At 49.8% G+C, this 25,662-nt stretch overlaps 3 protein-coding genes across 17 annotated transcripts; 1 reads left to right on the top strand and 2 right to left on the bottom strand.

Annotated features, from left to right (window-relative positions):
* Nucleotides 1–709: 709 nt before the first annotated feature.
* Nucleotides 710–3,142, bottom strand: LOC101783704 (proline-rich receptor-like protein kinase PERK4). The gene has a single exon (XM_004975468.3). It carries the CDS (start codon nt 2,148–2,150, stop codon nt 1,020–1,022), a length of 1,131 nt encoding a protein of 376 aa, XP_004975525.1. The 5' UTR covers nt 2,151–3,142; the 3' UTR covers nt 710–1,019.
* Nucleotides 3,143–13,898: 10,756 nt separating this feature from the next.
* LOC101784110 lies at nt 13,899–19,480 on the bottom strand. Of its 5 annotated transcripts, none has more exons than XR_002678598.1 (12): nt 19,139–19,480; nt 18,969–19,038; nt 18,741–18,865; nt 18,168–18,276; nt 18,034–18,097; nt 17,862–17,917; nt 16,695–16,802; nt 15,670–15,819; nt 15,139–15,309; nt 14,738–15,035; nt 14,277–14,480; nt 13,899–14,155 (listed from the first exon to the last, which is right to left on the bottom strand). XR_002678598.1 is itself a non-coding variant. In XM_004975469.4 (10 exons), the coding sequence occupies exons 1-10, from the start codon at nt 19,399–19,401 to the stop codon at nt 14,802–14,804; spliced, it is 1,350 nt and encodes a 449-aa protein (XP_004975526.1). In that variant the 5' UTR covers nt 19,402–19,480; the 3' UTR covers nt 14,568–14,801. The 5 variants fall into 5 exon arrangements, 1 of the variants encoding a protein (XP_004975526.1); XR_215510.4 differs by having other exon boundaries at nt 13,899–14,179; XR_002678597.1 differs by having other exon boundaries at nt 13,899–14,179; nt 14,277–14,505.
* Nucleotides 19,481–19,574: 94 nt separating this feature from the next.
* LOC101784918 (UPF0496 protein At3g19330) lies at nt 19,575–23,099 on the top strand. Of its 11 annotated transcripts, none has more exons than XM_022828456.1 (4): nt 19,575–21,244; nt 21,366–22,414; nt 22,495–22,547; nt 22,691–23,022. In XM_022828456.1, the coding sequence occupies exon 1, from the start codon at nt 19,819–19,821 to the stop codon at nt 21,079–21,081; it is 1,263 nt and encodes a 420-aa protein (XP_022684191.1). In that variant the 5' UTR covers nt 19,575–19,818; the 3' UTR covers nt 21,082–21,244; nt 21,366–22,414; nt 22,495–22,547; nt 22,691–23,022. The 11 variants fall into 11 exon arrangements, with proteins under 11 accessions (XP_022684191.1, XP_022684192.1, XP_022684193.1 ...); XM_022828457.1 differs by having other exon boundaries at nt 21,366–21,513; nt 22,171–22,547; XM_022828458.1 differs by having other exon boundaries at nt 21,366–21,513; nt 22,415–22,547.
* The last annotated feature ends 2,563 nt before the right edge of the window (nt 23,100–25,662 follow it).

Genomic DNA, 25,662 nt, shown 5'->3' on the forward strand with positions numbered 1-25,662 from the left:
TCGCGCTGCACCCTCGGCGTGCCTCGCCGCCGCACCACGTACCAGGGCAGCAGATCTCAACAGCGTCCATGGATGTTGCTCTGTCTTCTGCTCCTCGTTCGACTCCGGCCGGGGCCTCGGGTGTCCGGCAGAGCAAATGGGCGCGCGGCGCGGCGCACGCGCACCAGCCGGTTCGCGCCGTGCCGAGGCCCGTGATCCCGTGAACCCGCAGCGGCAGCGCAGCGCGTCGGCTGCTGCGGACATGCGGGGCGAGGCCGCGAGGGCGTGCGTGGGGTGGGCAGCAGTGCCGCAGCGCGCGGCAGAGGAAAAGACGGGTGCGGGTGGTCACTGGTCACTCTCCATGCATTGCATCCCAGCAGAGCAGCAGCAGCAGAGGCGGAGCCGTACCGCACGTTGCTGGAGTACGGCGGCAACTGCTCGTGTGCTCTCACCTGACACTCTGACAGGATGCTTCCCGGTTTTTACTGTCACTAACCAGCAGTAAAATTCCTGGGTGCTGCTGGCTATAGTTACTCGCACTGTAGTATATGATAACTGCGCAATGCGACACCGGAATGAATGGAGTACGTCAAATCTCGCGCGATTGCGATCGCCACATGCCCCGTCCAATCCACCAGATCAGATCATCAGAGATACCATCACCTGCTGCTGTCGAGCATGACTGCATGACTGGAGCTATTGGTTTCCGGAGAGGATTAACATCAACCGATTAAGAAGCTATGATCATAAGTAAGAAAAGTACAGAACAGATCAACGAATTGCAGACACAAATAGGGATTAAACAGATGACAAATTCCACAGTTTTTCTTGGCCAACTGGAGGCAGTCCCAAATGCAAAGGCAGCTATAGCTAGAGATCCCACAGTAACATCTCGACCTAGGACCAGGTTCTTCTTGAAATCGATCTTAAGGCATGGACACGAGAACACTGAGAAAGATGGAGAAATTTATGTAGCAGTAGTATGGTTCAGGGATGGATGGATGTGATTCACCGGCCGCCGGTCGGCGCACGCACGTCGTCTACGCGGCTGTCGGCGCGGCCATGATGCTCTTGCTGGACGAGGAGCTGGTCGGCCTCAGCGCCCTCATGGGGCTCGCCAGCGCCCACCCCCAGCTCCGGTGGCTCCGCGTGCCGGTGCCCCTCGTGCTCCCTCCTCCGGCGCCGCCGCCGCTCGCGCCGTCGGGCGCGGAGAGCCAGTAGGAGGACGAAGGAGGCGGCGCGGCGCCGAGGCCGCCGCCGAAGAAGCCCGCGCACTTGATGCGGTGGTGCTGGTCGTGGTCGTGGTCCCCGTCGTCGCCGTGCGCGCCGCCCAGGTGGCCCAGCGCACCCGCGGCCTTGGGCTTCGGCTCGCGGTGGGACTCCACGCGCCGGAGCGCGCAGTCGCCGAAGCCGGTGGAGAGGCGCTCCAGGAAGTCCCCCGAGAAGCTGCGGCTGCCGCACCCCACGGAGCGCGACCGCGCCACCTTCCGCCCGAACGACGAGGACGAGGACCCCTCGCTCCGGCGGCCCGGGCTCTCGGGCTCCACGATCGCCTCCAGCCGGCCCCCGAGCGCCGCCGACGATGCCGACGCCACGGACACGGAGTTCCTCCTCGCCACCGCGGCCCCGCCGCCGCCGCCGTTGGCCGAGGCCGCCGAGGATGCGTTCTTGTGGCTGCCGGACGACGAGGACAGGTGGAGGAAGGACCAGAAGCTCTTCTTGCGCGGGCTGTCCGCGGTGATCGCGGAGGGAGCGGGCGCCGGCGGCAGCGGCTCCTCCGGCCGCGGCGCGACCGACTTGCTCCGCTTGAGCCCGCCGCCGCCCCCTCCCTGCGCGGGCATCACCTTGCGCGACGCCGCCGCCGAAGGGTAGAGCGGCACCGGCGCCTCCGAGGAGGCGCGGTTGGACGACGGCGGCGTCGAGGACGACGACGCGGACGCCGGCGGCGGCGGCGGGTGGAAGGGGCTGGACTTGGACGAGGAGACCAGCATGCCGAGCTTCTCCTGCAGGCAGAAGGCGCAGATGCCGCCGGCGCCCGCCCCTGCAGCCGCCGTTGCGCCGGGAGGGTAGGGGTGTTCGCTGCAGTACACCGCGCCGTCCTGATCCGCCGCAGCCGCCACTGCCGCCGCCGCCGCCGCCGCCGCCGTCGCGTCAGCCGCTTTCTCCTCCATTCTTGAACCCGCTCGCCGCCCTCAACCGTGCTCGAATCCCGCCAAGCTCCGCGCTGCAGCCGAACGGATCTTGGCTACGCAGCGAGGACACTCCACATCACTGCCGCTGCTTGCTCTTGGCTCGGCGAGCTAGCTCCTCCTGGGCAGCTTAGCTCCTGCCGAAGCAGTCTTCACCCTGATCTGCTTCCGCGGGCGTGGAGACGAGCAGGATGGGGGGCAGGGAGATCGGGAATGGAGCCGGTGTGCGGCGGCCAGCGGCACGGGCGCACAAGCGGATGCGGAGAGCAGCGAGCAGGGAGGCGGCTGGCAGGCAGGCAGGGGCGCAGGGCGGGGTGGCGTGGTGCGCTCTTGTGCTCCGCTCGCGCCTGCGGCTTCGCCTTATTTTAGCGCCACTTCCGCCTGTTTCTTTTTGTCCTGGCTCGTCGGGGACAGTCTGGGGGCCGTGACGAGGCTCCGCCTCCAGGCGGGGCACGCGGGGGTGGGGGCGCATCCCATCTCAGCCCTTGCCCCCGGCAGCAGGCAGGAGGCGTTGATGGGCTGATGGCAACGGATCCCCTGCACAGCCACGCTTGCAGCCCGGAAATTACCGTTGCTGATCGCACGGTTGGGCCGTAAGCATTGGACGGCGAGAGTCGAGAGCACGGGGGCAGCCTGGGGTTTTGGGATGGATGGCGACGGTCAATGGGTGCCTGGAGGGCATAAAAATTTGCCGAAAACTATTTCTTTCCTGCATACAGTGCCAGTTTATCTTGAAATAAAAATTCCGTTTCAGGGTACAATCTTTGAACTGGATTTCACACAAAAGAGAAATCTCTGGACGGGATTTAATAAATAGAATAGAAAGAAATCTCTGGACGGGACGTGATTTGACTTTCAAGAGCTTCTTGTAGGATGGGCAGATGCCACTAGCATGTCACATGTAGTATACTCCATGATGTAGGGGTTGCCCAGGGGTTCCTCCATGGTGTGACTTGTGAAATTCGACTCAGCTCCCCTAAAAAATTTAAAAACATAAAAAAATTGGACTCCAAGGTTTGATATGAGTGCCATTCTTGCACTGTGCGACAGACAATATGCACGGGTCAAGATGATCTCCGCCTCTCCGGTGACGTGCGCACAAGCGGGGCCATCGAGAACGGATGATCCAAAACGGCGGCTGTTGTGTTTCCATCACCGTTCGCAAATTGCAGGAGGCGCGACCGGGCCGGAGACATGTCACGCACTCCACGTCCCCTGATCGACTCCACAGTCTGGTACTGGTGTGACACCAGCGGCCACATGCGTGGTGGTCGGAGGAGCCGACGCCGATCGATCCGCGGCCCGGCGGCCTCCGCTCTCCGGTGCCGCATGTGCCGCCACGAGACTACTAGCGCGGCAGTTTAATTTCACCCATTAATCTCCGCATATACTAGTAATCTAGTTAGTATGCTACATACTGATGTGCATTACTAAATAAACAGTGGTTGATCTCCGTCGTGGTAGGAGGATGAACAAATCTTCCGTCGCCACGAGCACGGAAAATCCCCATCTATATCGTGACAGCGGCGAGCGGCGCTGGCCTGTCTGCCGGGCCTAGTAGGCGCCGCGCGATCATGTCGTAATCCCCCTTGCATGGTCAAACATACTACAGCTACTGATGACACAAACGAATCTATAGCAAGCTAGCTAGTTGTGGCGCGATCCAGGGTGGCGCATCGACCCAGCCAACCGATGTGAAGTGGTAACGCCCAACGTGCCCCCAGCCTTGGACGGATCCCGGACGCGACTCGCCGGGTGCGAGCACTGGCATTTTCGTAGTGCCGTTTCCCTTTGATGATCTGCAGGGAGGAATGGAAGGTAACATGTACACTCACATGGGGTCCGGCGAACCTCCTAGGCCCTCAAATCAAGGGCCTTGTTTCTACGACGCGCATCACCGTCACCGTCAGTTCCGCTGCCGATGCCACACATGCGTGCGTCGAGTAAAAAAACAGAGGTCTGTGGTGCTCCTTCGCTTTCCTGCGTGTTGGCTACAGAAGTTGCGGAGTACCTCAGCCATTATACTCCCCAGTCCGAACCCAGACCCCCAGGGCAGGCATCTGAGCATCGGGCATGCCGCATGCCTACGCGGCTGTGCGTGCGCTTTCAATACTGGCAGAGATCTTGCATGCACGGCCTCCGTTCCAGGTGACACTTGCATAAAAGTAAGCGGCAGGGCACCAGGCAGCACTCAGCAGCAATTCAGATTCAGCATCACTCTCATTCCAGTATGCTAACCCTTCAATATGGTGACAGTGGCTTGATGGTTAACCGGATAAACCACACACGTCCACATCGGACCTGAACTTTGCGGGCAGTGCTCTTCTGGCACCAGATATTAGAGAGAGCACCCTCATTTGTTAAGCCTAGTGTTAGATTTTTTTTTCTTCGCCGTGAAATTCATAAAGAAAAGCCAACTCCCAGTGAAAACTCAAAACTGAGAATATTTAAAACATAATTTTTTATGAACCATAAATTATCAAATTAGTATGTACATCATCTGATGAAGAGAGACAGAGAGTGGACTTGTAGAAACACCAGGTTCGAACCAGGTTTGAACGGCACTACTGAAGACGCAGAAAACAATGAAGCTGGCATGCCTCTTTCTTTTTTTAAAAAGAAAAAAAGGTTGATATGCAATTTGAGAACCAGAGCAGCAACACAAGGACTACCTATGAAGAAGAGTGTAAGCAGCATGTTCGCTCGATCACAAACAGCAACAAATACACCAATTAACAAAACAGGAACATAACCAGCAGATGACGCAAACAAAATATATAGAGAGATAATTTCTTATTTGACATCAAATAAATAACCCGTTCCTTCTTTTGCCCTCAAAATTTTTTCCTTCCTTATTTAACAGAACTAAGCTCTCTTATTTGACACTGAACTAAACTCTCGAGAGAGGTGTCTGCTTCACACGGCCACGCTCCATTGCTTACTCCTAGAGCGGTATCTTTTGAAAAATAACTAAACTACTTCAACTTTCGTTGCCAAATTGACACTCTATTCGATTTTCCATCCAACCACCATTAAATGCCCTGCGAGAAGGCGATTTTGTCTCTTAGGCCCCACCACCCTTCTCCCTCCTCTCCTCCCCTTCTCCCTCCTCTGCTCCACACCGCACGATCTCACCGTGTGCGTCGGCAGTCGCCTATTCGGCACGCCTCGCGGGTCCAGGAACACCTCGTGGGCGTCAAAGCGGCTGCGCCTCTGGAACACGCGCGGGCAAGTCAGATCCGACGGTGCCCGCTGCATCATCGGTCCTTCCTTCCCCGACGTGGTGACGCCCTCTACTACTCCCACCGCCGCTCTCTGCTCGCCCCTCACCAACTCGAGAAGACGACGAATCAGAAGGGAGAAAGACGAATCGGTGGTGAACAGCCTCAATTGAAGCAGAGGATGGTGAATCGGCGGCAGCGAGGCCCGAATCGACGGCTTCTTCCTCGCCTCATCTTGCTCCTCCGTCGGCCTCACCCTCCAGAAGCTGGGGAAGGTGTAGTAGGGATGGCGAGAATGGCTGGATGGCGCACGGCGGGGCGCAGGTAAGGGCAGGATGGTGTGCGGCCATGGCTAGCGGCGCAATTGGGCTGCTCCTCGTGGAGCTCTCCTACCATCCCTTCCCAACCTCGTCTTTAAGCTTCACCATGCCTCCGAACCTTCAATTTGATGTCCAAATCGACCAATTTGAGCTCCCAATTGACGAATCGACCTTGGAATCGGGTAGAGCAGGAGGCACGGGCCGCTCGGGTGATGGGTGGTGCACGGCCAGGCGAGGCACAGGCTACTGGGGGTAGTGGGGAGGGCTGCCGATGACCATGCTGCTCACCTACGCGGCGCATGACCGGAGGCCGCGCCTGGCGCCCGGCTTCCTCGAGCTCAGGTCCCGGCTGGGTGCGCCGCAGGCGACCTGGACGTGGAGGGGCGCGGCCGACCCCTGCGGCAACGAGGAAGAACGGGGGAGGCGCGGCCGGACGGAGGGCGGCGGTGTGGAGCAACGGGAGAGGCGCGACCGGGCGGAGGGAGAAGGCCCGTGCGGTGTGGAGCAAAGAGGGAGGAGGGGAGGAGAGGAGGGAGGGAGAAGGGTGGTGGGGCCCACAGGAGCAAAATCATCTTTTTGCAAGGTATAACGGTTCTCGGACGGAAAATCTAACAGAGTGTCATATAAGGAATGAAAGTTGAACTCAGTGTTAAATAGGGAACTAAAATTTTTTTGAGGGCTAAGGAAAGAACCAATCATTTGTCTGGTGTCAAATAAGGAATTATCTCATATATAAATGGGAGTCTTGGTGAAAAAGGGACAAGATGGAACAAAAGGAAAAGGAAGCTCCAATTCCTAAATTTAAAGCAGCAATAGGCAAAAATATATTTATTGTTCAACACAAAGAAACTAAGGGCCTGTTTGGATCCAAGGGCTAATTTTTAGCTCTGCACTTTTAGCCCAAAAATTAGCTCTTGGGATCCAAACAGGTGGGCTAAAAGTGTACAACAGCTAAAAATTTGGAGCTAAAATTTAGCCCCCAAAGAGGCCCTAAAAGGAGTTAAAAGTGAACCTGGGCACCCCGTACCCCTGGACAACCCATACCCCTCCCCTCGCACACGACCCTAGGCACGCCCCTGCCCGTCGCCCTATCCTCCCCCGCACCTGCCCCTCACCCTCATCCGCACCTCTATCCCCCCCCCCCCGGACTCTCTTTCTTCCGTCCCGCGTGCTCCTCCCGACCCTGCCTCCTCCGCCCGGCGCCGCCGGCGCCGCGTCGTCGGCCCCGCCACCTCTGCTCTGGCCCACGGAGTCGCCGCCACTTCCTCCGCCTCCGCATCTGCCCGTCGCCCTCATCCGCCACTCTCTCCTCCCCCGCACTCTCTCCCTCCCTCCCAGCGTGCTCGTCCCGTCCCCGCCTCCTTTGCCCGCCGCCGACGCCTCTGCGGCCCCGCCATTTGTGCTCGGACCCACGGCGCCGTCGCCATCTCCTCCGCCTCCGCACCTGCCCGTCGCCCTCATCCGCATCTCCCTCCTCCCCGCAGGCCGCCGCCAGCTCTCGCACACCCCTCGCGCCGCCCCGCTCGCCAGATCTCCACCGCCTCCCCCCGTCTCGCCCGATTCCCCCCGCCTCCCCTTCTTCTCACATCGCCGCCGCCACCACCCTCTCCCGCATCGCCGCCACTGCCCCTCTCGACGCCACATTCGGCAGATCTACACCGCATTCGCCCTTATCGCCCGACTCCCTCCGCCTCCCCTGCCTCTAACACGCTCCCGCATCGCCGGCGCCACCCCTCTGTGCTCAGTTCACCGCCGCCGCACCTCTCGCCAGATCTACATCCCGTCCCCTTCCCTTCGCACCTCAACCGCCTACATCCGCGCGGCGCCAATGGACGGATTCGGCGACGACGGCACCAGGGACTTCTTCAGCGGCAACTTCGACCTCTTCCCCGGCGACGGCAGCCAGTAGGAGGTTGCCAGCGCCTGTGCATAAGCTGTGTGTGTGTGTGTGTGACAGAGACAGAGAAAGAGGTGGGAGGGTACAGAGGTAGAACAAGGGGGTGGTCAACACTTGCTATATGCAAATTAGATGGTAACAAGTGATGGATATGGATTTGTAGCTACATTTTTTTGCTAGACTAACAGTGACCTTAGTACATTACTTATGAGATAGATTATGCATGTGTATTGGAGTTCTGATGTAATTTTTCTTGTGATGCATATGATAGAATAAAATGGACAGAGGAAGTTGGACAGCAGAGCAGAATAACAACCTGTTGTGTCAATTACTTGTTGAGCAAATTGAATTGGGTAACTACATTAAAGGGACTATGACAGCAAGAGGGTACAAGCTTGTCATAGAAAAATATTACTGTGGTTTAGGGCTGAGGCATGATAGGAAACAGATATCTAATAGGATTAGGCAGCTCAAGGGAATATACCAGTTCATAAAAGACATCCATTCCGACAGTGGTTTAGGCCGTGATGAAAATGGGTGGCCTACTGCAACCTTGGAGTGGTGGGAGACTGCAACAAAGGTACTTGTTGATATATCATATGTGCAGCTAGCAAGGACCCATCTGATTGCAAACTAACTTCAACTACTAATTGTGCAGAAACATCCAGAATGGATGAAAATAATGTATGGGCCTCCTGAGTACCTACCAATGCTAGAGCGTATATTTGATGGTGTAGTTGTGGATGGTTCAAGCTCTTTTGTGCCAGGATACACCAATGCAGATGATGAAGAACCTGAGGAGCAAGAGGAGCTTGAGGAGCCTGAAGAGCATGAAGAACCTGAGCAACAGATGCCTAAGCAAGAGGTACCTCCAGATTATGTACACAGTCCTATGAGTACAAGCAGCCGCAAGAGGACCAACAAGCAGCCGCAAGAGGACCAGTAGTACCAGCACAACAGCTTCAAGTCCAAACAAGAAGACCAAAAGCCCAATGGTCAAAATGATGAAGGATTACATTAGTTTCTCTTCTAAGCAGCAAGCTGAAAGGAATCAGTTCATCAAGGAAGCTGTCTCCAATAGGCAAGACAAGAAGATGGCTCTGTTGGACAGCAAAATTAAGGAGGCTCAGAAGTTGGCTTTGGAGTGTGGGGTGGATGAAACTAGTCCTGAGTACTATGCTGTGTCTCAGATTTGCTTAAATGACTCCTTGAGGCAGTTCTTCATTAACATGTCCACATCTGAAGGAAGGCTGACCTTCTTGAGAAGATATTGCAAGCAGCACAACCTAGATTAGGATTATGTCTTTGTGTGATGCTTTTGTGTTGAAGTAAACTGTCTGTACTAATTGCTGAAACATTTCAAATAAATTTGTGATGTTGTTTGTGATGCAATGCATTTATTTGACCTGTTTGTGCTGATTGAATTATGTCACTGCTTGCAAATTAAATTTTGTCACTATGTGTATTGGAGTAATGATGTCACTGTATTGTTTTGTTGTATGGTTCACTGATTCATTTTTTTTACTATGTCCAGGATATGGAGGATGAGGACAGTGACTCTAGTGAGGATGAGATATTGAGGCTTATTGCTGAGGAGGACAGTGAATATGAAAGGCAATTCACAGAGGACCTGCTGCTGTTTGGTATGTATCATGACACCTACTTTAATAAAAGTAAGAAGAGAAAGACGGTTGAAAGTGGTCATGATTGGGTGATGAGAAATCTAGCAGATAGTGTGCAATGCTATAACATGTTTAGAATGAGTAGAGAATTGTTTGATCGTCTGCATGATCTGTTGGTGCAATCTTATGGCCTAAAGTCCACATCAAAGAGCTCTTCAGTAGAGGCCTTAGGAATGTTTCTTCGGATGGTTGGTGCACCTCAGTCAGTCAGACAAGCTGAGAACAGATTAGAGAGATCATTAGAAACAGTTCATCGTAATTTTGACAAAGTTTTGAAGTGTATCATAAAGCTAGCAGCTGACATAATCAAGCCCGTCGACCCTGAATTTAGAACAATGCACCGTAGGTTACAGAATCCTAGATTCTTTCCACACTTCAACAATTGTATAGGTGCAATAGATGGCACTCATATACCAGTTGTCGTGCCAAGTAACAAGGTGGTGCAACATCTTTGTCGAAAGGGCTTCACTACACAGAATGTGCTTGCGGTCTGTGACTTTGACTTGAGGTTCACGTTTGTTCTTGCGGGCTGGCCTGGTTCAGTACATGACATAAGGGTTTTCAATGATGCAACAGACAAGTACAAAGACATGTTCCCACACCCCCCTCCTGGTATGTTATGCCTATGTTTGCACATTCAGTAAGTTGGTCTTCATCGGTTGTAGCTTTTGTATGTAACAAGAATGTTCGTATTTGCAGGGAAGTTTTACCTAGTGGACTCTGGATACCCCAATCGGCCTGGTTACCTTGCACCTTACAAGGAAACGAAGTACCATCTTCCAGAGTTCAGACAGGGGCCGATGCCCAAAGGTATGAAAGAGACCTTTAACTTTGCTCATTCATCTCTTAGGAATTGTGTGGAGAGGTCATTTGGAGTTCTTAAGATGAAGTGGCGGATTTTATTGAAAGTGCCTAGTTATCCAATGCCAAAGCAAAGTCAGATAATTGTTGCATGTATGGCACTTCATAACTTTATTAGAGAGAGTCATATGGAGGATGAGGACTTTGATCGTTGTGACCGTGATGAGAACTATGTTCCTCATGAAGCATCAACCTCTCAACCCCCACAGCACAATACTCAATCAAGGGACGAAGATACAAATATGAATGCATTCCGTGATCAATTAGCCTCAAGTTTGTATAATAGATCGTAGAGTATTTTATTTCTTGTAGTAGATCGTAGAGTTTTTGAATTGTATGTTTGAACGATGATGTAATTGTACGAATAAAAATTATTCACTGTCCAGGAGGAACAGCAGCGTGTTCCTCCTGGCCGGCGCCTGTTCCTGGCCAGCGCCTGTGCATGGCCGGAGGAAGGGCCTGGGCGTGCATGTGCATGTGCCTCTGCATGGCCAGAGGAAGTGGAGTCCTCGGCGTGCATGTGCATGGCCAGAGGAATTGGAGCCCTGGGCGTGCATGTGCATGTGCATGTGGATGGAGTTAATAAAAGTGAATTTGAGACATGCATGTTGTTTGACTCAATAAATGAGGGCAAATCAGTCATTAGCTCAATGAAGACTACCTTTTAGCTCTTGCATCCAAACACCCCACAAGGACTAAATTTTAGGGGCTAAAAATTAGGGACTAAACTTTAGCCCATCAACTTTGGATCCAAACACCACCTAAGAAAACTAAGGGCATGGTTGACTTTTCTATTCATTTATTACTGCTGTGTCTAGGAGCAACCGTGCTACCACTTATGAAATGCACCTCCAAAAGTGCTTTGGAATTTTTTATACACTTTTAGAGGTGGATTCTCTGTGCAGTTGCATGGTAGCACCCCGATCTGAGGAGCAATATGTGAAAGCGTTCTGCTGGAGATCCTGACCATAGGACTCATATGGATTTTGCTTTCCGGTGGACAACAAACCAGCAAACAAATTGTTCAACTCTAATGCAAAAAAAAAAGGTGTCACTTCTAATAAATTTTTCAAACCATGGAGTTGCATGTAATCTGACAATATTCAGGGTAAATTCCCTTATTGGATCTAATTGCCAACTTTAGCATTCCCTAGACAGCAGGTACTAAATGCAGCATTTTAAATTGTTGATTTAGTAGTTATTAAAAACTTTAGGAGCTAAAAAGTGACTAAAATCTGCCTAAAGAACCAAACACACCTCATAAAAGCTTCTAAAAAGTTTTAGAACGGTGCACGAACTTTAGGAGCTCCACCCCTCGCCAGTGGAGGAGTCAGCCGCGGCCGGATCCGACTCCGAGGCCGCCTACGACTCCGATGCGGACCATCGCCCCTTGCTCCGGAAGGAGGGCGTCGCCATCGCGCTGGCCCCGGAGCCCCAGACTGCCCTCCCGCTCCCCCGACGCCGGCGGCCGCTTGCTCCCCCTCGACGCCGCCCTCCGATGCGGACCATCGCCCCGTGCTCCGGAAGGAGGGCGTCGCCGTCGCGCTGGCCCCGGAGCCCCAGACTGCCCTCCCGCTCCCCTGACGCCGGCGGCCGCTTGCTCCCCCTCGACGCCGCCCGCCGCTCCCTACCCCGCTCCCGGAGCTCCGTCCCGTCCCCACACCGCCCGCGAAGGTTGTGGCAGCGGCGGCGCCATCGCATCCGTCGGCCGGCGTGGGGCTCCGCCTCCCTCCCGCTTCCTCCCCCGCCGCGCCGCGACCTACCCTGCCCTCCTGCTTTCCCCCAAATTCGCGACCCGACGGAGGCGGAGAATCCCCGCTGCGGCTGCCCCGACCGACCGGACCGCCGCGCGAAGGTTCGACGTCCATGGAGTCGCTCGCCCTCCACCACGCCAGGCCCACCACGCTCCCTCCCCGCGCGGGCCTACGTCTCCCGCTCCTGTGTCCGCGCGCCGCCTCCTGCTCCCCTGCCGTGACGAAGACCGCCGCCCTCCACCCCCCTCCTCGCGTCGAGGGGCCCCTTCCTCCCAGGGCGCGATGCGGTCTTGGGGACTGTGTTCCTGAAGAGGAGGTCCGGCGCTGGTAGCGGTGGCGTGCCCCGCGGCGCACCACAGCCCGAGGAGGCCACCAAGAAGTTCCTCGGCATCGACATGAAGATGCTCAAGGAGCTGAGTGGGATGCGACCGGAGGGAGAAAGTGAGGGGAGGCATAGAAGGAGCAGGGGCATTGGGGGAGGGTACCATGATCCTTTTACCACAACATTATTGCCTTTACTCAGTTTTAGGAGGTGGAACCAAACAATTTTTTAGGAGGTTTTAGAAGGTTTCCTAAAACTTATAGGAGCTAAAATTTTAGAAGCTTGAAACCAAACAAGCCCTATGTCAAACCCTAAGTCAAAGACATTTGATATGTCAAACCCTAAGTCAAAGACATTTGATGTAATCATGTCCGTAAAAATTTTAATGGCTATTTTTCTTTAGATTAAGGGTCTGTTTGATCCGTTTGCTAAACTCTAATTTTTCTTTAGATTAAGGGTCTGTTTGGATCCGTTTGCTAAACTCTAGCCGCTAAACTTGAGTTGCTAAACTTTAGCCATGGCTGTTTGAATGGGCTAAACAACATTTAATGAGGTGTAGAAAGACCTGTTTGCCCTTATTTAATGCGAGGGGGAGAGAGAGGGACCTATGCGAGGGGGGAGAGAGAGGAGGTCCAGACAAGCAATAATGAGGGGCAAAATTGCCCAGCCCAAGTTTAGTAAGGTTGCTAAAGGACTAAAGTTTAGCGACCATAGTTTAGTAAAGTTTAGCATGGATGTTTGGCAAATTTGTTGCTAAACTTTACTAAACCTTAGCTGCTATAAAGTTTAGCAAGGTGCACCCTCTAAGGAAGTCTTTCAAGGACGATGCATATACTAGCGATATTGCAAAAATGCTGGAAGACAATTCTATGTCTATCTCCTATATGGAGATTGTGCACATTCTAGATTCAACAACGTAGCATGTGCACAAACTCCAAATAAGAGCTAGAATGTCGACCGCATGCCAGACATTTTGATCAATAATGGCTACATGCTGCGAAGAACACTAGAATGTTTTCGTGTAAATGAAGAGTTATCGGTGGTGCTTGGTTCCCCGCTGTAACTTACCACGCCTAACATACGGCACGCCACCAAATGCAGAGGCGCTGCTTGGTTTGTACCAAAACTGCAGCAGCCACATGATTTTGCAGTGTAAACTTCCGCCAACCTGTGGCGTGGATTTTTGGCACCTAAGGTTAGGCGGCGCCGCACTTGCGGCTTGGCGAAACGAGGCTGGGAACCAAGCAAATCAACACTGAAGAGTAATCTCATTGCCCATTTTCTGTTTTCCTTGTTGGCAATGGCCAAGGTGAGTTTCCCAAACTCACAGCCACACTCACACTCACATGAACTGGAGGTAGAAGAAGGAGATAGAGGAGCACAACTGGAGGTAGAAGAAGGAGATAGAGGAGCACAGAGCGTCAGTTTCAATTTGTGCTGCTGAACTGATGAGCTGCAGCTGCTCTTCTACTCTTTATAGAGTCTAAAGTCAAACTAGAGTACATACTAGAGTGCTTCTACCAACTACCTACTACTTAGTACAATACAAGACAGGGCATGCTCTCCCTTCTACTCATGGCATTGCTGCCATATACAGCAGGTAGGAGCCAGTAGCATGTCAGGAGCTCTACCAGCTCCATTGACTTTGCAAAAGGAAGAGAGAAGCTAAGAGCTGAGCAATTTATCTAACATTCCTTGCATATATCCATCTTGAATATTAGATCTTGGACTTAACAAGGAGAAATATTCTAACGTTACTTAAGCACCTTATAAGACTATATCGTTTACCAACAATCTATTATTGATTACAGAAAAATAATCAGAGCAAGGAGATCTTGCCTTTGCCAATGGCTTAAGATGACTTGTCCACCAAAGCTCCTATTGCCAGTGCGATGCATCCTTCGTTTTCCCGCAGAGATAGCATAGTGCTCTATTAGTCAATTTCTCAGATCAGCTGTCAGCACAATAGAACTCAATGCGCTCAACAAAAAATAGATTACGCATGGTAAAAACTATAAGACGGACAACAATATGCAACTCAATCAGTGTACCTTCAGTACAGAAGCATACGCTTCCCATTGCTACAAAAGGATCTTTGAAAAACCATGACAGAAGCAAACATTTAGGCACCAGTGGGAAATCACCATGATTAGGTCACAGGCTGTGAGGCTAGGCGTTAAGACATCAAGGCAACCGCCTGGTAGGTCAAGTCGGCCTCAGCAGTTGCTGAATCTCGCCCATCACCATCTACCCACCTGCGCCATCCCTGCCGTTAAAGGGCTGTTCCTAGTTCCAATCAGATCCTTATTGATTTGCCAGGACTCCTTTGTACAACTGAGGAGTTTTACCGTAGAAAGAATCTACCAACTTTATTTCTATTCCTTATAAAGTTTCCTTAGTTAAAAAATATTCCATCTATATACACACCATCTTCATTTTTTTGAATTACAGCATGGATCTAAAGTACTAACATGTCATGCTGAAGCACAATCCAATTTTTTTTATTACTCACAGTTTGTCAGTGAAATCCTGATGCTCTTCAATGTTATTGACATTTCTGTACGCAGAACGGGTGATCATGGACGAAGTAGTCTTGGACCAGAATTTGAAGATATCCACGAAACAATTACATCAACAAGAGTCTCGACATCCTTTGAGATCTGTGCTCGTAGAATGCCTGAGTCAGTACCCAAAGTGGTACCAACCTCCTTAGCAACAGCCTCCCATGGTGTGCCTGCAGTCAGATTTGCCAGAAGTTCACCTCCGCGGTTCACTGCATCAGCCATTGCTGGTGGAACATCAGGAAGAACCTGAAGAAGAAACACAATTAATCTGCCAGAATTATAAAATCTTTGTTCCCACAATGGCTTTTCAGTGACTCCATAACATGGAAGCCTGAAAAGGAAACAGTACCTGCTGTAATGGCAGGCTATGATCCCCGGGAAGTGATCGAATCGACATATCAAGCAACGAGCTAATGGCTGCTTCAGAGCTTAGTACTTGTGCAAGGATAGAGGTTTCATCAATTTGATCATCTTTGAACTTTATTAAGAGGTTCCGAGAAATTCCGTAGTAGGATTTTATCTGCGGAAAATTGAGATGCAACAGTAAGGCAGCATGCATAGAAAATTATAAAATGGCTCACACGAGAATCTTGGTTATTCAGCATAAACAGATTGAAACATAAACACATGAGAAACCTAAGATTGGTTATAGGCTGAAGTTTTGAACTGAAAATTCTGATAATATCTAATAGATAGGTATTGAAAGAGATGTCTCGAGCACTGTACAACACTAGAGACAATTTTAAAAGACGTTCACAGATTTATCTCTGTGATTTAGTGGTAAGAGAACACATAAATATTACAATAACTGACACCAATTCTCACATGGGAGATAACATATGTATATGTATTAATATTAAAAAGGACAGCTCTAACATACCAGGCGACGTGTCTCTTCTGGTTTTGGAATGAAGTCCTCTCGCCCTTTTATTAAGTCCATATACAACGGAGGAAGTTGTTGAAGTAAAGGCAGAAGTTGCTTAACAACAGGAGGGCTTAGATTCTCAAGCTGCTTAATGGCCGTTTCTGCCTGTTATGAAGAATATAAGGTACAAAGCTACGTGGATTGAAGGTTTCAAGTAGGAAATATACATGGACGCAGCTACTTTTCATGTGACAGAGCAATAAATGTTATGTGTTTGGGAGAGTGTCATTGTGAATAAGCAGAACAATGTATGGTCATTCTTAATTTCACATCCTATGAAACTCAGGCATTTTCTTCAATATTGAGTTTGGCACTTCTCAGTAATGTAGCTAAATGGAAGACATGAAGGCAGGAAATGGGATAAAAGGGCCAGAATGGTAAAGCATGAAGTCTATAGGAAGAGTGGTAAATTTTCAATTTCAATGGAATGTGTGCCGCCTCAATTGACATTCTTACGAGTAGCAAGTCCTCAATTCACAATAAGTAAATTGAAAAGGATTTTCCCAACTAGAAAAGTAAAGAAGATAAGTTTGCAATAAAGAAAATGTCTTGTATGCTTGTAGCCATCATACCATGGAGTGTAACAACAGAAAAAACATCTGCATGCAATCTTCCATTTATTTTTTAAAAAAAGCCATGCCATTCCAATGTTTAAAAGTCAGAGTTATGAAAAAGAGAGGACTACTGAACTAAAAGTGAATATTCTAGTAGTTTTATGGTAATAAGTAAAGCCTTTAATGTTCAGTTGGACACAAATAAGATATTCTAGTTAATACAAAAAAGCTTCAAGCTATATTTCTGTTAATCGAGATGGTCTCCAAAACTTTTGCATATGAGATATATAGTAATAAGGCAGTGCGTATTCAAAACAAGGAAATATCTAAGTGAACATTGACAGTGTGAACATAAAAAAGGTAACCTGTGTTGTTAGACATTTCAAGCAACAGTTTTGACACCAAAGTTATAGAAACACATCTTACCCCAAAACGGATTGTTGGATATGATGTCAGCTGGGATAATATTGGGCCAAAACTCTGTGCCATGGGAACAATTACAGGTGAAAATAGTGGGATCGCAGAGCTTGCCTCCTGCAAAAAGAGAGACACAATATCAAAACTACTTGTAGTTGTCCAGAAGCAGATTTTTCTAGAACAGGCAGCTCAAAAAGAAGAAAATTACTTGAACACAACCTTCTCTGACTTAAATCAAGATGGTGCCAATGCCATCTGATAAAAGGCATATATGGTTCATAAAACTAATATTTACAAGTCGCATTCAAAGGCCACATCACATGTTAAAAATGATAATGCTGTTTTATGAAGGAAGGACTCGTTTACAACTTCTTACTTTGCTTTGGCATTTGATCCCATGATATATGAAAACCGAATTTGAAATAGGAAGAAATATATCAGCTTGTGAAGCGAAAACATCTGGAATATGTGGTCTCTCACCCACAAATCTGAAGTACTACAGAACACCAATAATTCTAGAAATAGTGCTAGATGTCCTAAACTCAGATTCTAATTTCAAGGACCAACTCAAGCTCATGTATGTTGGGATAAGGGACTAGAACTATGAGTTACAGTTGCAATGATACATGCAGCTAAAAAGAAATGATAACCTAACCCACACGTGGATGATCACATCAGGCCTTCGAGTGTTGGGTGCCTTAGGGGTGTGCTTTGACTTAAAACTGTTTGTGTTTGTGGTGCTGACGTGGTCTTTGTGGACTAGTCGAAAAAAATTGATGATAGAGAAACTGTTCACTCATTCACCTACTGATGTACTACACAAAATTCTTGCATCCCTGCATAAATGGCACGTGCTGCTCAAAACAGTAGATCAAAGACGAGTCAGCAAGCAGATGATGAAAGTGACATTTAGGATGGACGAGTTTGTGAAGCTGCCAAGAGAGTAGTCACAAGAAGACCTGGTGTGATCATCTTTTGAGCTTCACGAGAATTGGATCCTTTTAATATCGGAGAAAACTTGGCTCTAATTGTTAAACTACTGTTGAATTCTCTCGTTTCCTTTTTGCAAGCAGAAGTCTCCAGCAAAAGCCGATGTACCAAGCATATATGCTTTCTATAAAACCAGAATAACCTTTCTCTAAAAAAAGATACGACAAGGAGAGATGCAAAACATACCTTGTTGTTAAAGGACATCAGTACATTTCCACTTCGCTGCACAGCATATCTTGACCCTGGAATATGAAAAATCATCAACAACATATAAAATTAATTGGTTGAAATAAATTTGCAGGACAAAAGAAAATACTTCATAAACATAACTGAAATTCAATCCATGGTAAACTCTCACCAATCAGCATGTGGATAACAGATCCCAAGGAATGTCCAACACCAAATGTTGGGAGATCATTTATCTGTGTCAAATTTCATATAATTAGTACAATGGACAATATCCCAAGTCATTAGTCAGACAGTTCTACTTACAGGCTCATCCAAGTTTCTCAAGCACCTATCAAACTTAAACTGAACTTCATCTGCAATGAAGAAATGATCGAAGCCGCTCGCATACGGCGTAGCAATCACCAATGCTCCCCTAGATTTCAAATTGATAAGTCAGCATTTTTGCACCGGAAGTGGGAGCCCTAGCAAAAATTTAGCTATACCAGGAAATCATAATAGAATGAACAACTATAAAAAAAATCGTAACAGGAAGGAATTTAGGTCAGGTAATGACAGAGTTATCTGCCTTATAAAATTACCATATCTCTGTATTAGTTTTTTTCCCCATGGATGAACACGTATACTTCTTAAAGCTCGCATGAGCAAATTAAGTCGGTGGTCATGCTTTAAAGGTCTTCATACCAGGACGTATATGTGGCAATGTTTTGGCCTTTGTTTGACAAAATAAACTCGAAACACATGAATTCATCCCAAGTACAAAAAACTTAGCCAACTATTCGTACTTTTCATAAAGACATGACACGAGGATCACAAAGCTCCTTCGTCAGAAACAATTACATGGCTCATAGGAAAGGTTAGACACTTCTTTAGACACACCTGTCCGCGAGCTGCTCAAGGAAAAAGCGGTATGTGATCTGGGGAGCGGCTCCGACAAAAATCCCTCCAACGAAGTGGACAACAAACGAGGGCTCCGAGGACTTGGGTCTCAACACCCAGGCTCCCTAGCACAAAAATCAGTAAAAATCAGTAGTACTAACCAATACAACCGCGACAGACACAGAATAGAACAGTACAGGCGAGTAGGCGAGAGCTACCGAAACGCACCTCCACTTCGGTCCAATCTCCGGTCGAGCCCCAGCCTTCCCGGGACTGCTTCGCCGCCTCCGTGATCACCCTACGCTCCGGGCCCAACAGCGACAGGTTATAAATTAGGGAAAAGCCATATCATGCCAGGTGAACAGAAGGGAACCACGGAATCGTCATCCACCGCCTACCTCTCGATCTGGGAGTAGAGCTGTATCGACCCGTCGGAAGGCGACGCAGAGGTCGGCGGCGCGGCGGGGCGGGGTCCATCACCGTCCTGAGACGAGCAGCACGAGATGGCGCACCTCCTCCTCCTCCCCCTCCCAATTGGCGCCGCGACTCTACTCCGGGGCCCCGTGAAGAGGCGCGCGGACGACGAGGCCGCCGCGCCGCCGCCCCCGCGCACCCGCACGGCTGACGCGGGCGGCGGAGACGCCGCCGCCATCCTTATCATCTCTCCCGCGCGCTGTAGCCGTACGGATTTTCCTCGTTGCGTCTCCGCTTCAACTACCACCAGCTGGAGTGCCGACTGCGGCTGTCACGCGGCACGCGCCCGCGCAACACTCGGAGCGGAGCGCGTGCGGCCAGCCCGCGTCGTAACGACCGACGCGGCCCGAGAGCCGCACGATGCCGCCCGGCCCGGCGCGTGGGCCGTCCGATCCGTCCCCAGTAGCGGCCCGACTCGTCGTCGGACGGGTCAAAAGCCCCAAAAGTGCCTTCTGCCTCGTGCCCCCGTTGGGGGCGGCCGTTGGCTTCTGCCGCACACCACCCCGCCCCGCCGCGCACGTATAATTTGGCTTCCACGCGTGCCGCTGCTTGAGGCTGCTGCTCACCGGCCGCGCAGAGCGGACCACTGGACGTGGACGGAGCGATGCGACCGTGGCCGCCGCGCGGCGCGGGAGCGGAGGGAGGAGGAGAGGAGGCGGGCTCTTTGAGCACTGACGGAAACACCAGCAGCGCGAATGCGAGCACGAGCTCGAGCACCGCTGCTAGCAGCGGCGCGAGGCGGAGCGGGGACGGGGGCGCGGCGGAGGGGCGGGGGAGCACCCCAAGGTCGGCGGCCACCATCAACCTCAGCCAGGAGTACAGGCTCGCCATCCACACCGAGTCCTACCAGGAGATCTGGAGTAAGATCCACGTAGACGGTGACGGGCGACGGGAGGAGGGCGGCGGTGAGGAGGAGGAGGAGGAGAAAGAGGAGGAGGCGGAAGGGGAGGAGGTGGAGAACAGGATCACCCTGGCCGGCGTGCTCCGTCCGGAGGAAGCGGAGGTGGAGCGCGCGCTCGGGGACGCGCCCGACACGGAGCTCACCCGCCTCGCGGCGGACTACTTCCGCAGCACGCACCACGCGTCGCTGCTCTGCCTCTCGCTCCGCCGGGCGCTCCGCCGCGCGCGGGCGCTCTACGGGCCCATCACGGACCTCCTCGCGCTCATCCCGCACTCGCCGCAGCTCGCCGTGGCGCACTGCGACTGCGCGTTCGACGCCTTCCTCCTGTTCGACCAAATGCCCAACCCGTTCCCGGCGCCCGCGGCCGGGTTCCAGGGCATGCACCAGAGCTTCGCTGGCCTCAAGGAACACCTCGACCTTCGCCTCCTCAGTGTCCGACGCAGGCGCCGTTGGCTCCGCTGCGCCAAGCGCGGGTCAGGTATCTGCCTCATTGCCTGCGCCACCGGCGCTGCCATCGCGGGCCTCGTGCTTGCAACACACGCCATCACCGCGCTGTTGGCGACGGCCCCTGCCTGTGCTGCATCCAGTTCCTCCTGCTGCCCACTGGCTGCTTCGATGAAACGCCTGCAGAAGCACATGGACCGGCTGGACGCCACCGCCAGGGGCACCTACGTCTTGAACAATGACGTCGCCACGATTGAGCGGCTGGTGGGCAGGCTCCATGCCACTGTGGAGAGCGACAAGATGCTTGTCCGCCTTGGGCTGGAGCGTGGGAGGGGGCAGCATCACACCATAGAGGAGGTGGTGCGGCAGCTCAGGAAGAACCATCCCAGCCTGCTACGACAGCTTGCTGACCTTGAGGAGCACATCTGCCTCTACTTTGCAGCTGTCAACCGTGCCAGGTTACTCCTTGTGCGCCACCTGAATGCCCAATCTGATCCTGACGCTGAGTCTCCAGTGTCATGACTCGAGTTTATGAGTCTAAAATAATACACGATTTCAAGAATAACTATGTCTCAAGACCTCATATAGCGCCACCATGATTATCATGAGTTTATTACTTTATTACTCTACAAGGATACCTGCCTTAAAGAATTAGTTGATGTCTTGACCTCATCTATCACACCAGGTGATGCACAATTTTCTTATTTTAGAATGGTACTATTCATTATTATCAGCCTCTTGCCAAATTTCTTTTAGTAGTTTGGACCCTTTTGTAATCCCATTCATTCCATCTTCTCTACTTTCAGAATGATTACTGTAGCATTGTAACAATGCTATGCCTGAATAAACTCAGAGTATTCACTGATTCCTAAGAACCGGATATCTGGACAGCTGCTTGCATATATCAGCATAGCACTTATGTTGCAAGCAATGTGTTGCTTGTACTATTCAGAGGTGCCATCAAAATACTTATAACTTTGCATCGCCATTATATCTGTATTGAGGTTTTGAAACTTGAAAGTGCTTGCAGTATTTTTCTAATGCTCTTTTGTAAGACTATCTTGCAGTATTGATATTGGGTGCCAAGTTTAGTTTAGAAATTCCATGTTGCTTAGTTGATAACGAATTTTGCAAGGATAATGCTTGCAAAAATTGTTTCATTTTTAAGTATATAGGTTAATCAAGAGGCATTGATCAATGTGCTTGGTTTGAAAGCATGTTCTTGCTTGCAGGGAAAAACAAATTATGATTTGTCAATCTTCAGTGATAGTTTTTCCTTTTTCAAATTTAAATTCTTTTGTTGTGTCCTTTATTTCTACCAGGCACTTGGTTCTACGCTTCACAAGTTGTTGAGTTCATATCTATAGTTTTCTTTGCAATCTCATGGATTTTGTTCTTACCTATACAAGGAATGGTCCTGAAAATACTACTGTACAGTTTGCATTGAATATGACCTTTGGTGGAAACATTTGGTTAGGTGCAGAGTTTTGTTACACGATGATAGTAGCTGGCATTCTAAGTAAATCATTGTATTTGCCTGCTTGTACATTCTAAATGATGCTTAGAACTTCCTATGTTTTGGACCTTGAATTGTCAAATTCTATTGCGTAGAGAAGCTTGATGGCTTGTTTTTCTTGTGTTCCAAACATTGATGGTGTGGTGATTCTTTCTGAGGACAAGTAAGGGGAAAACCTTGCAATTGCAACTTAGAATCTGATGTTGCCGAAGCAACTATCTGCAGTGAGTAGGCTGATATGGTTATGGCCTCCTGGGACCTGACAGTTCAGTTTGAACATGACTATTATCCAACTCTACATATACAGAGTTCAATTCGTATGAGTTTCCATCTCCGCAGGTACATTTGATCATATCTCTTATTCAACACCCAAAGATAGATTTTGATCTGCACTTCATCAGAAGTTTATTATTCACTAGGTACTTCCAAATATTACAGCCAATACGGTTTGCTACACCTTTCGTTTCAAAATGTGAGGTGTTTATTTTTGTTCTAAGTCAAACTTCTCTTATCGATCAAGTTTATAAAATATATATTAGCATCTAAAATAACAAATAAATGCACTATTAAGACATAATTAATGGTGGATTTAATGAAACTAATTTGATGTTGCAGATTATGCAATTTTCCTGTAAAGTTGGAAGAAAACTAAAACACCTTATATTTTGGAACAAGGGAGTACATTTGAATGCTCTTTTGATATTTGTGCTACCCTGTACTGTAATCCATCGCTTGGAGCCAGCCGAGTTACATGAAAACTGTATGAAATTTATGAGCCTGTCCGAAATTCTCTAGCCTTCATAGTTACTGTATTTAACACAATTTGGCAAATCTTCACATATTGATGTATACACCTTGGTGTCGTAATATTGTGCTGCCATAGCCGCAGTGTATTATTGACTTCCAGTGGTGACTGGAAATTTGTAATTAGCCACCTTGTTCTTTCAGCTATTGCTATTTCGTATTTACAATTTGATTAAGGTTCATCTGGATACCTGCAATTATATATTTCAGGCTTGCAGCACCGAGGAAATTTGTGCTACTGTGCCAATATTGGTTTCGATATTTACCATTGTTTTTGTAAAATTTAGACTCATGCGATCAATGTGTAAATCTTGTCAGTTTATGCTATTGTATATTACTCCCTCCGTCCCAAATTGTAGGTCGGTTTATTTTTTCTATGCACGTAGATATATTGTATGTTTAGATATATAAATAAATTTATAAAAAATAGAAAAGCTAAAATGACCTACAATTTGAAACATGAAACATAGGGAGTAGTTTTATTGCCAAAACTTATTCGATTCATACCACTTGAAATGGCACAAGGGCCTAAACATAATGATTAGGAATTATAGCAAACTAATCTCACGTGTTTGTCGAACCAAACAAATCTTTATTATTTAAAACATTGAATGCTTTTATTTATCAACCGGTGCTGAATCCATGTTCTTTCACTGTTACGTAGGCTCCGGATCCTCCATCTAAAGTTTAGCTTAGTCACTTTGAATCCAAACAGGACCTGCCTGAACTTCAAAGATTTTTAGCTAGTTCAACCTAGCTAAACCAGCTAAACCAACAAAAGACTGAAATGCCCTTCATTCATTCACGCACGCCTCCTCGCGCTGCCCCTCCCCGCGCGTGTCCCCGTGCCCCCTACCCTCCCCTTCGCACGTCGCCGTTGTGCCCGTTGCCACGGGATCTGGGACTCCTCCTCCGGTGGCGGTGCGTCGAGGAGGACTGTTAGGTATGTATAGTCATATTGTGTTGCACCTATTTCTTGTACACCAAGCCTCCTTAGCTATATATATGAAAGGTCACCCCCCCCTCCTAAGGTGTGTGGTGTTTTTCCATCTCTTATCTCTCTACATGGTATCATGAGTTTGGGTTCCACCCTGATTCACCCACCTCTCTGCTACCCTAGCCGTCGGCCTCTCCTGGCCCGCGCAACCCTCCCCACCCACCAAACCGTCACTGCCAATTCCCATCGGTAGCGACTCCCCTGCCCCCTCTCGATCGTATCTACTGCAATTGACTTTGCTGCCGCCGCCTCCGCTAGTCCCTTCTGCTCCTACCCAAGGATCTTTGCCGCAGCATGTCGGACATCTCCTCCTCGACCACGAGCCAAACCTCCGCCATGTCCTCGCCTGGCACCTCAGGGGATTCTGTCGGCCCCATCTTCGTCCAACCCTACGCCACCGTCACCATCAAGACTCATGTCCCCATGACTCTTGATCTGCAGAATTCCAACTTCACAAAGTGGTCCTCCTTCTTTTGTGCCATGTATGGCAAGTTTAGCCTTCTTCCGCACATCGACGGCACGGTCCCTACCCGGCTGTGGCGGATCCACCTCGGATTAGCCTAATTAAGGCACGGTTAAGTCGCCTAACATGCGACACTCATGCCTTAGTCAAGCTAACACGAAGTGCCGTCGGATTTCATCCGATTTGACCACTTAACAGGACCGAATTAGCAAACTCACACGAAGGTGAGCGATTGCAGAGAATACAACAAGTCCACTAAGTTAAACAACTTGACCATTTAGTTCAACAACAAAACAAACATCAGAGTTTTACAAGGTTCAAAAGAAAACAACAGAAGGTAAATAAGCGGAAGCTAAACGTGGGGGTCGGACGTCCTTGGTGAGGCCAGCCAAGACATCAGTGATCCCTGTCCTCGTCGTCCGAGTAGGGATCCCACTTAACCGTCCAACCCGGAGGGAGTTGGGCGGCCAAGTGCCAACAGGAGCGGACTCAGGAGCTGCGACTTCACCTGAAAAAGAAAAGCCACAACAAGGCTGAGCTACTAAGCTCAACAAGACTTAACCGACCAGGAGTAAACTACTCCACCACTTCTAGACATGCAAGGCTCTTTGGCTGGGGTTTTGTTTGCCAAAAGCACTATGTATAACCTTATGATCAAAGTTTTAGTTCAGATTCTAAGTTCATTAACCGGTCTAAGTTGGCAACTTACTCTAAACAAACATAGATCCAACCAAGAGGGGTATATAAGCATCATCAAGACCATGTCATCATCAGATTTCATTATTACTCAGTGTAGCATAGCGATCAAGCAGTCTCAAACTGTGAGAGGCAGATGAATCGATTCGAGTTCTTTAACCATGCATGGTGAACCTAACCTAACGACATCCGCGCACCACCGAGGTCGCTTCCTGTGTCGGCCTTCCCCATCAATTCCCTAACCCGTGTCGGGCCCATTTCTTTTGGTGCAAGGTTCCACAGATCCGGCCTCTGCCGTTCTGTGACCACACTTGCCACCACGTGCGGCCGCAGGGGAACTCCGTTCCAAGGACAATGGGGCGACCACTCATGTCTAGGTTCAATTCGGTACTAGGCTTCCTCATCCCATACTGAGTATGAGGTTAGTACTTTCAAACACTTGATCACGAATACCACCACTGTCGAGCCTTAATAGATTTCATAGACAGACGGGGCGATCAGCCGACCACCAAAAGTTAACCAGAACCCTACCCCGTCCATCGTCCTTATAGTTGTGACAGAAGGAGAACAACCAACTCCTACAACTCGCGAGTGACAGGAAATCACTCGACTTTTACCGCTTCCTAT

Source organism: Setaria italica, chromosome VII (genome assembly GCF_000263155.2).
Source record: "Setaria italica strain Yugu1 chromosome VII, Setaria_italica_v2.0, whole genome shotgun sequence".
NCBI classification, from domain to species: domain Eukaryota; kingdom Viridiplantae; phylum Streptophyta; class Magnoliopsida; order Poales; family Poaceae; genus Setaria; species Setaria italica.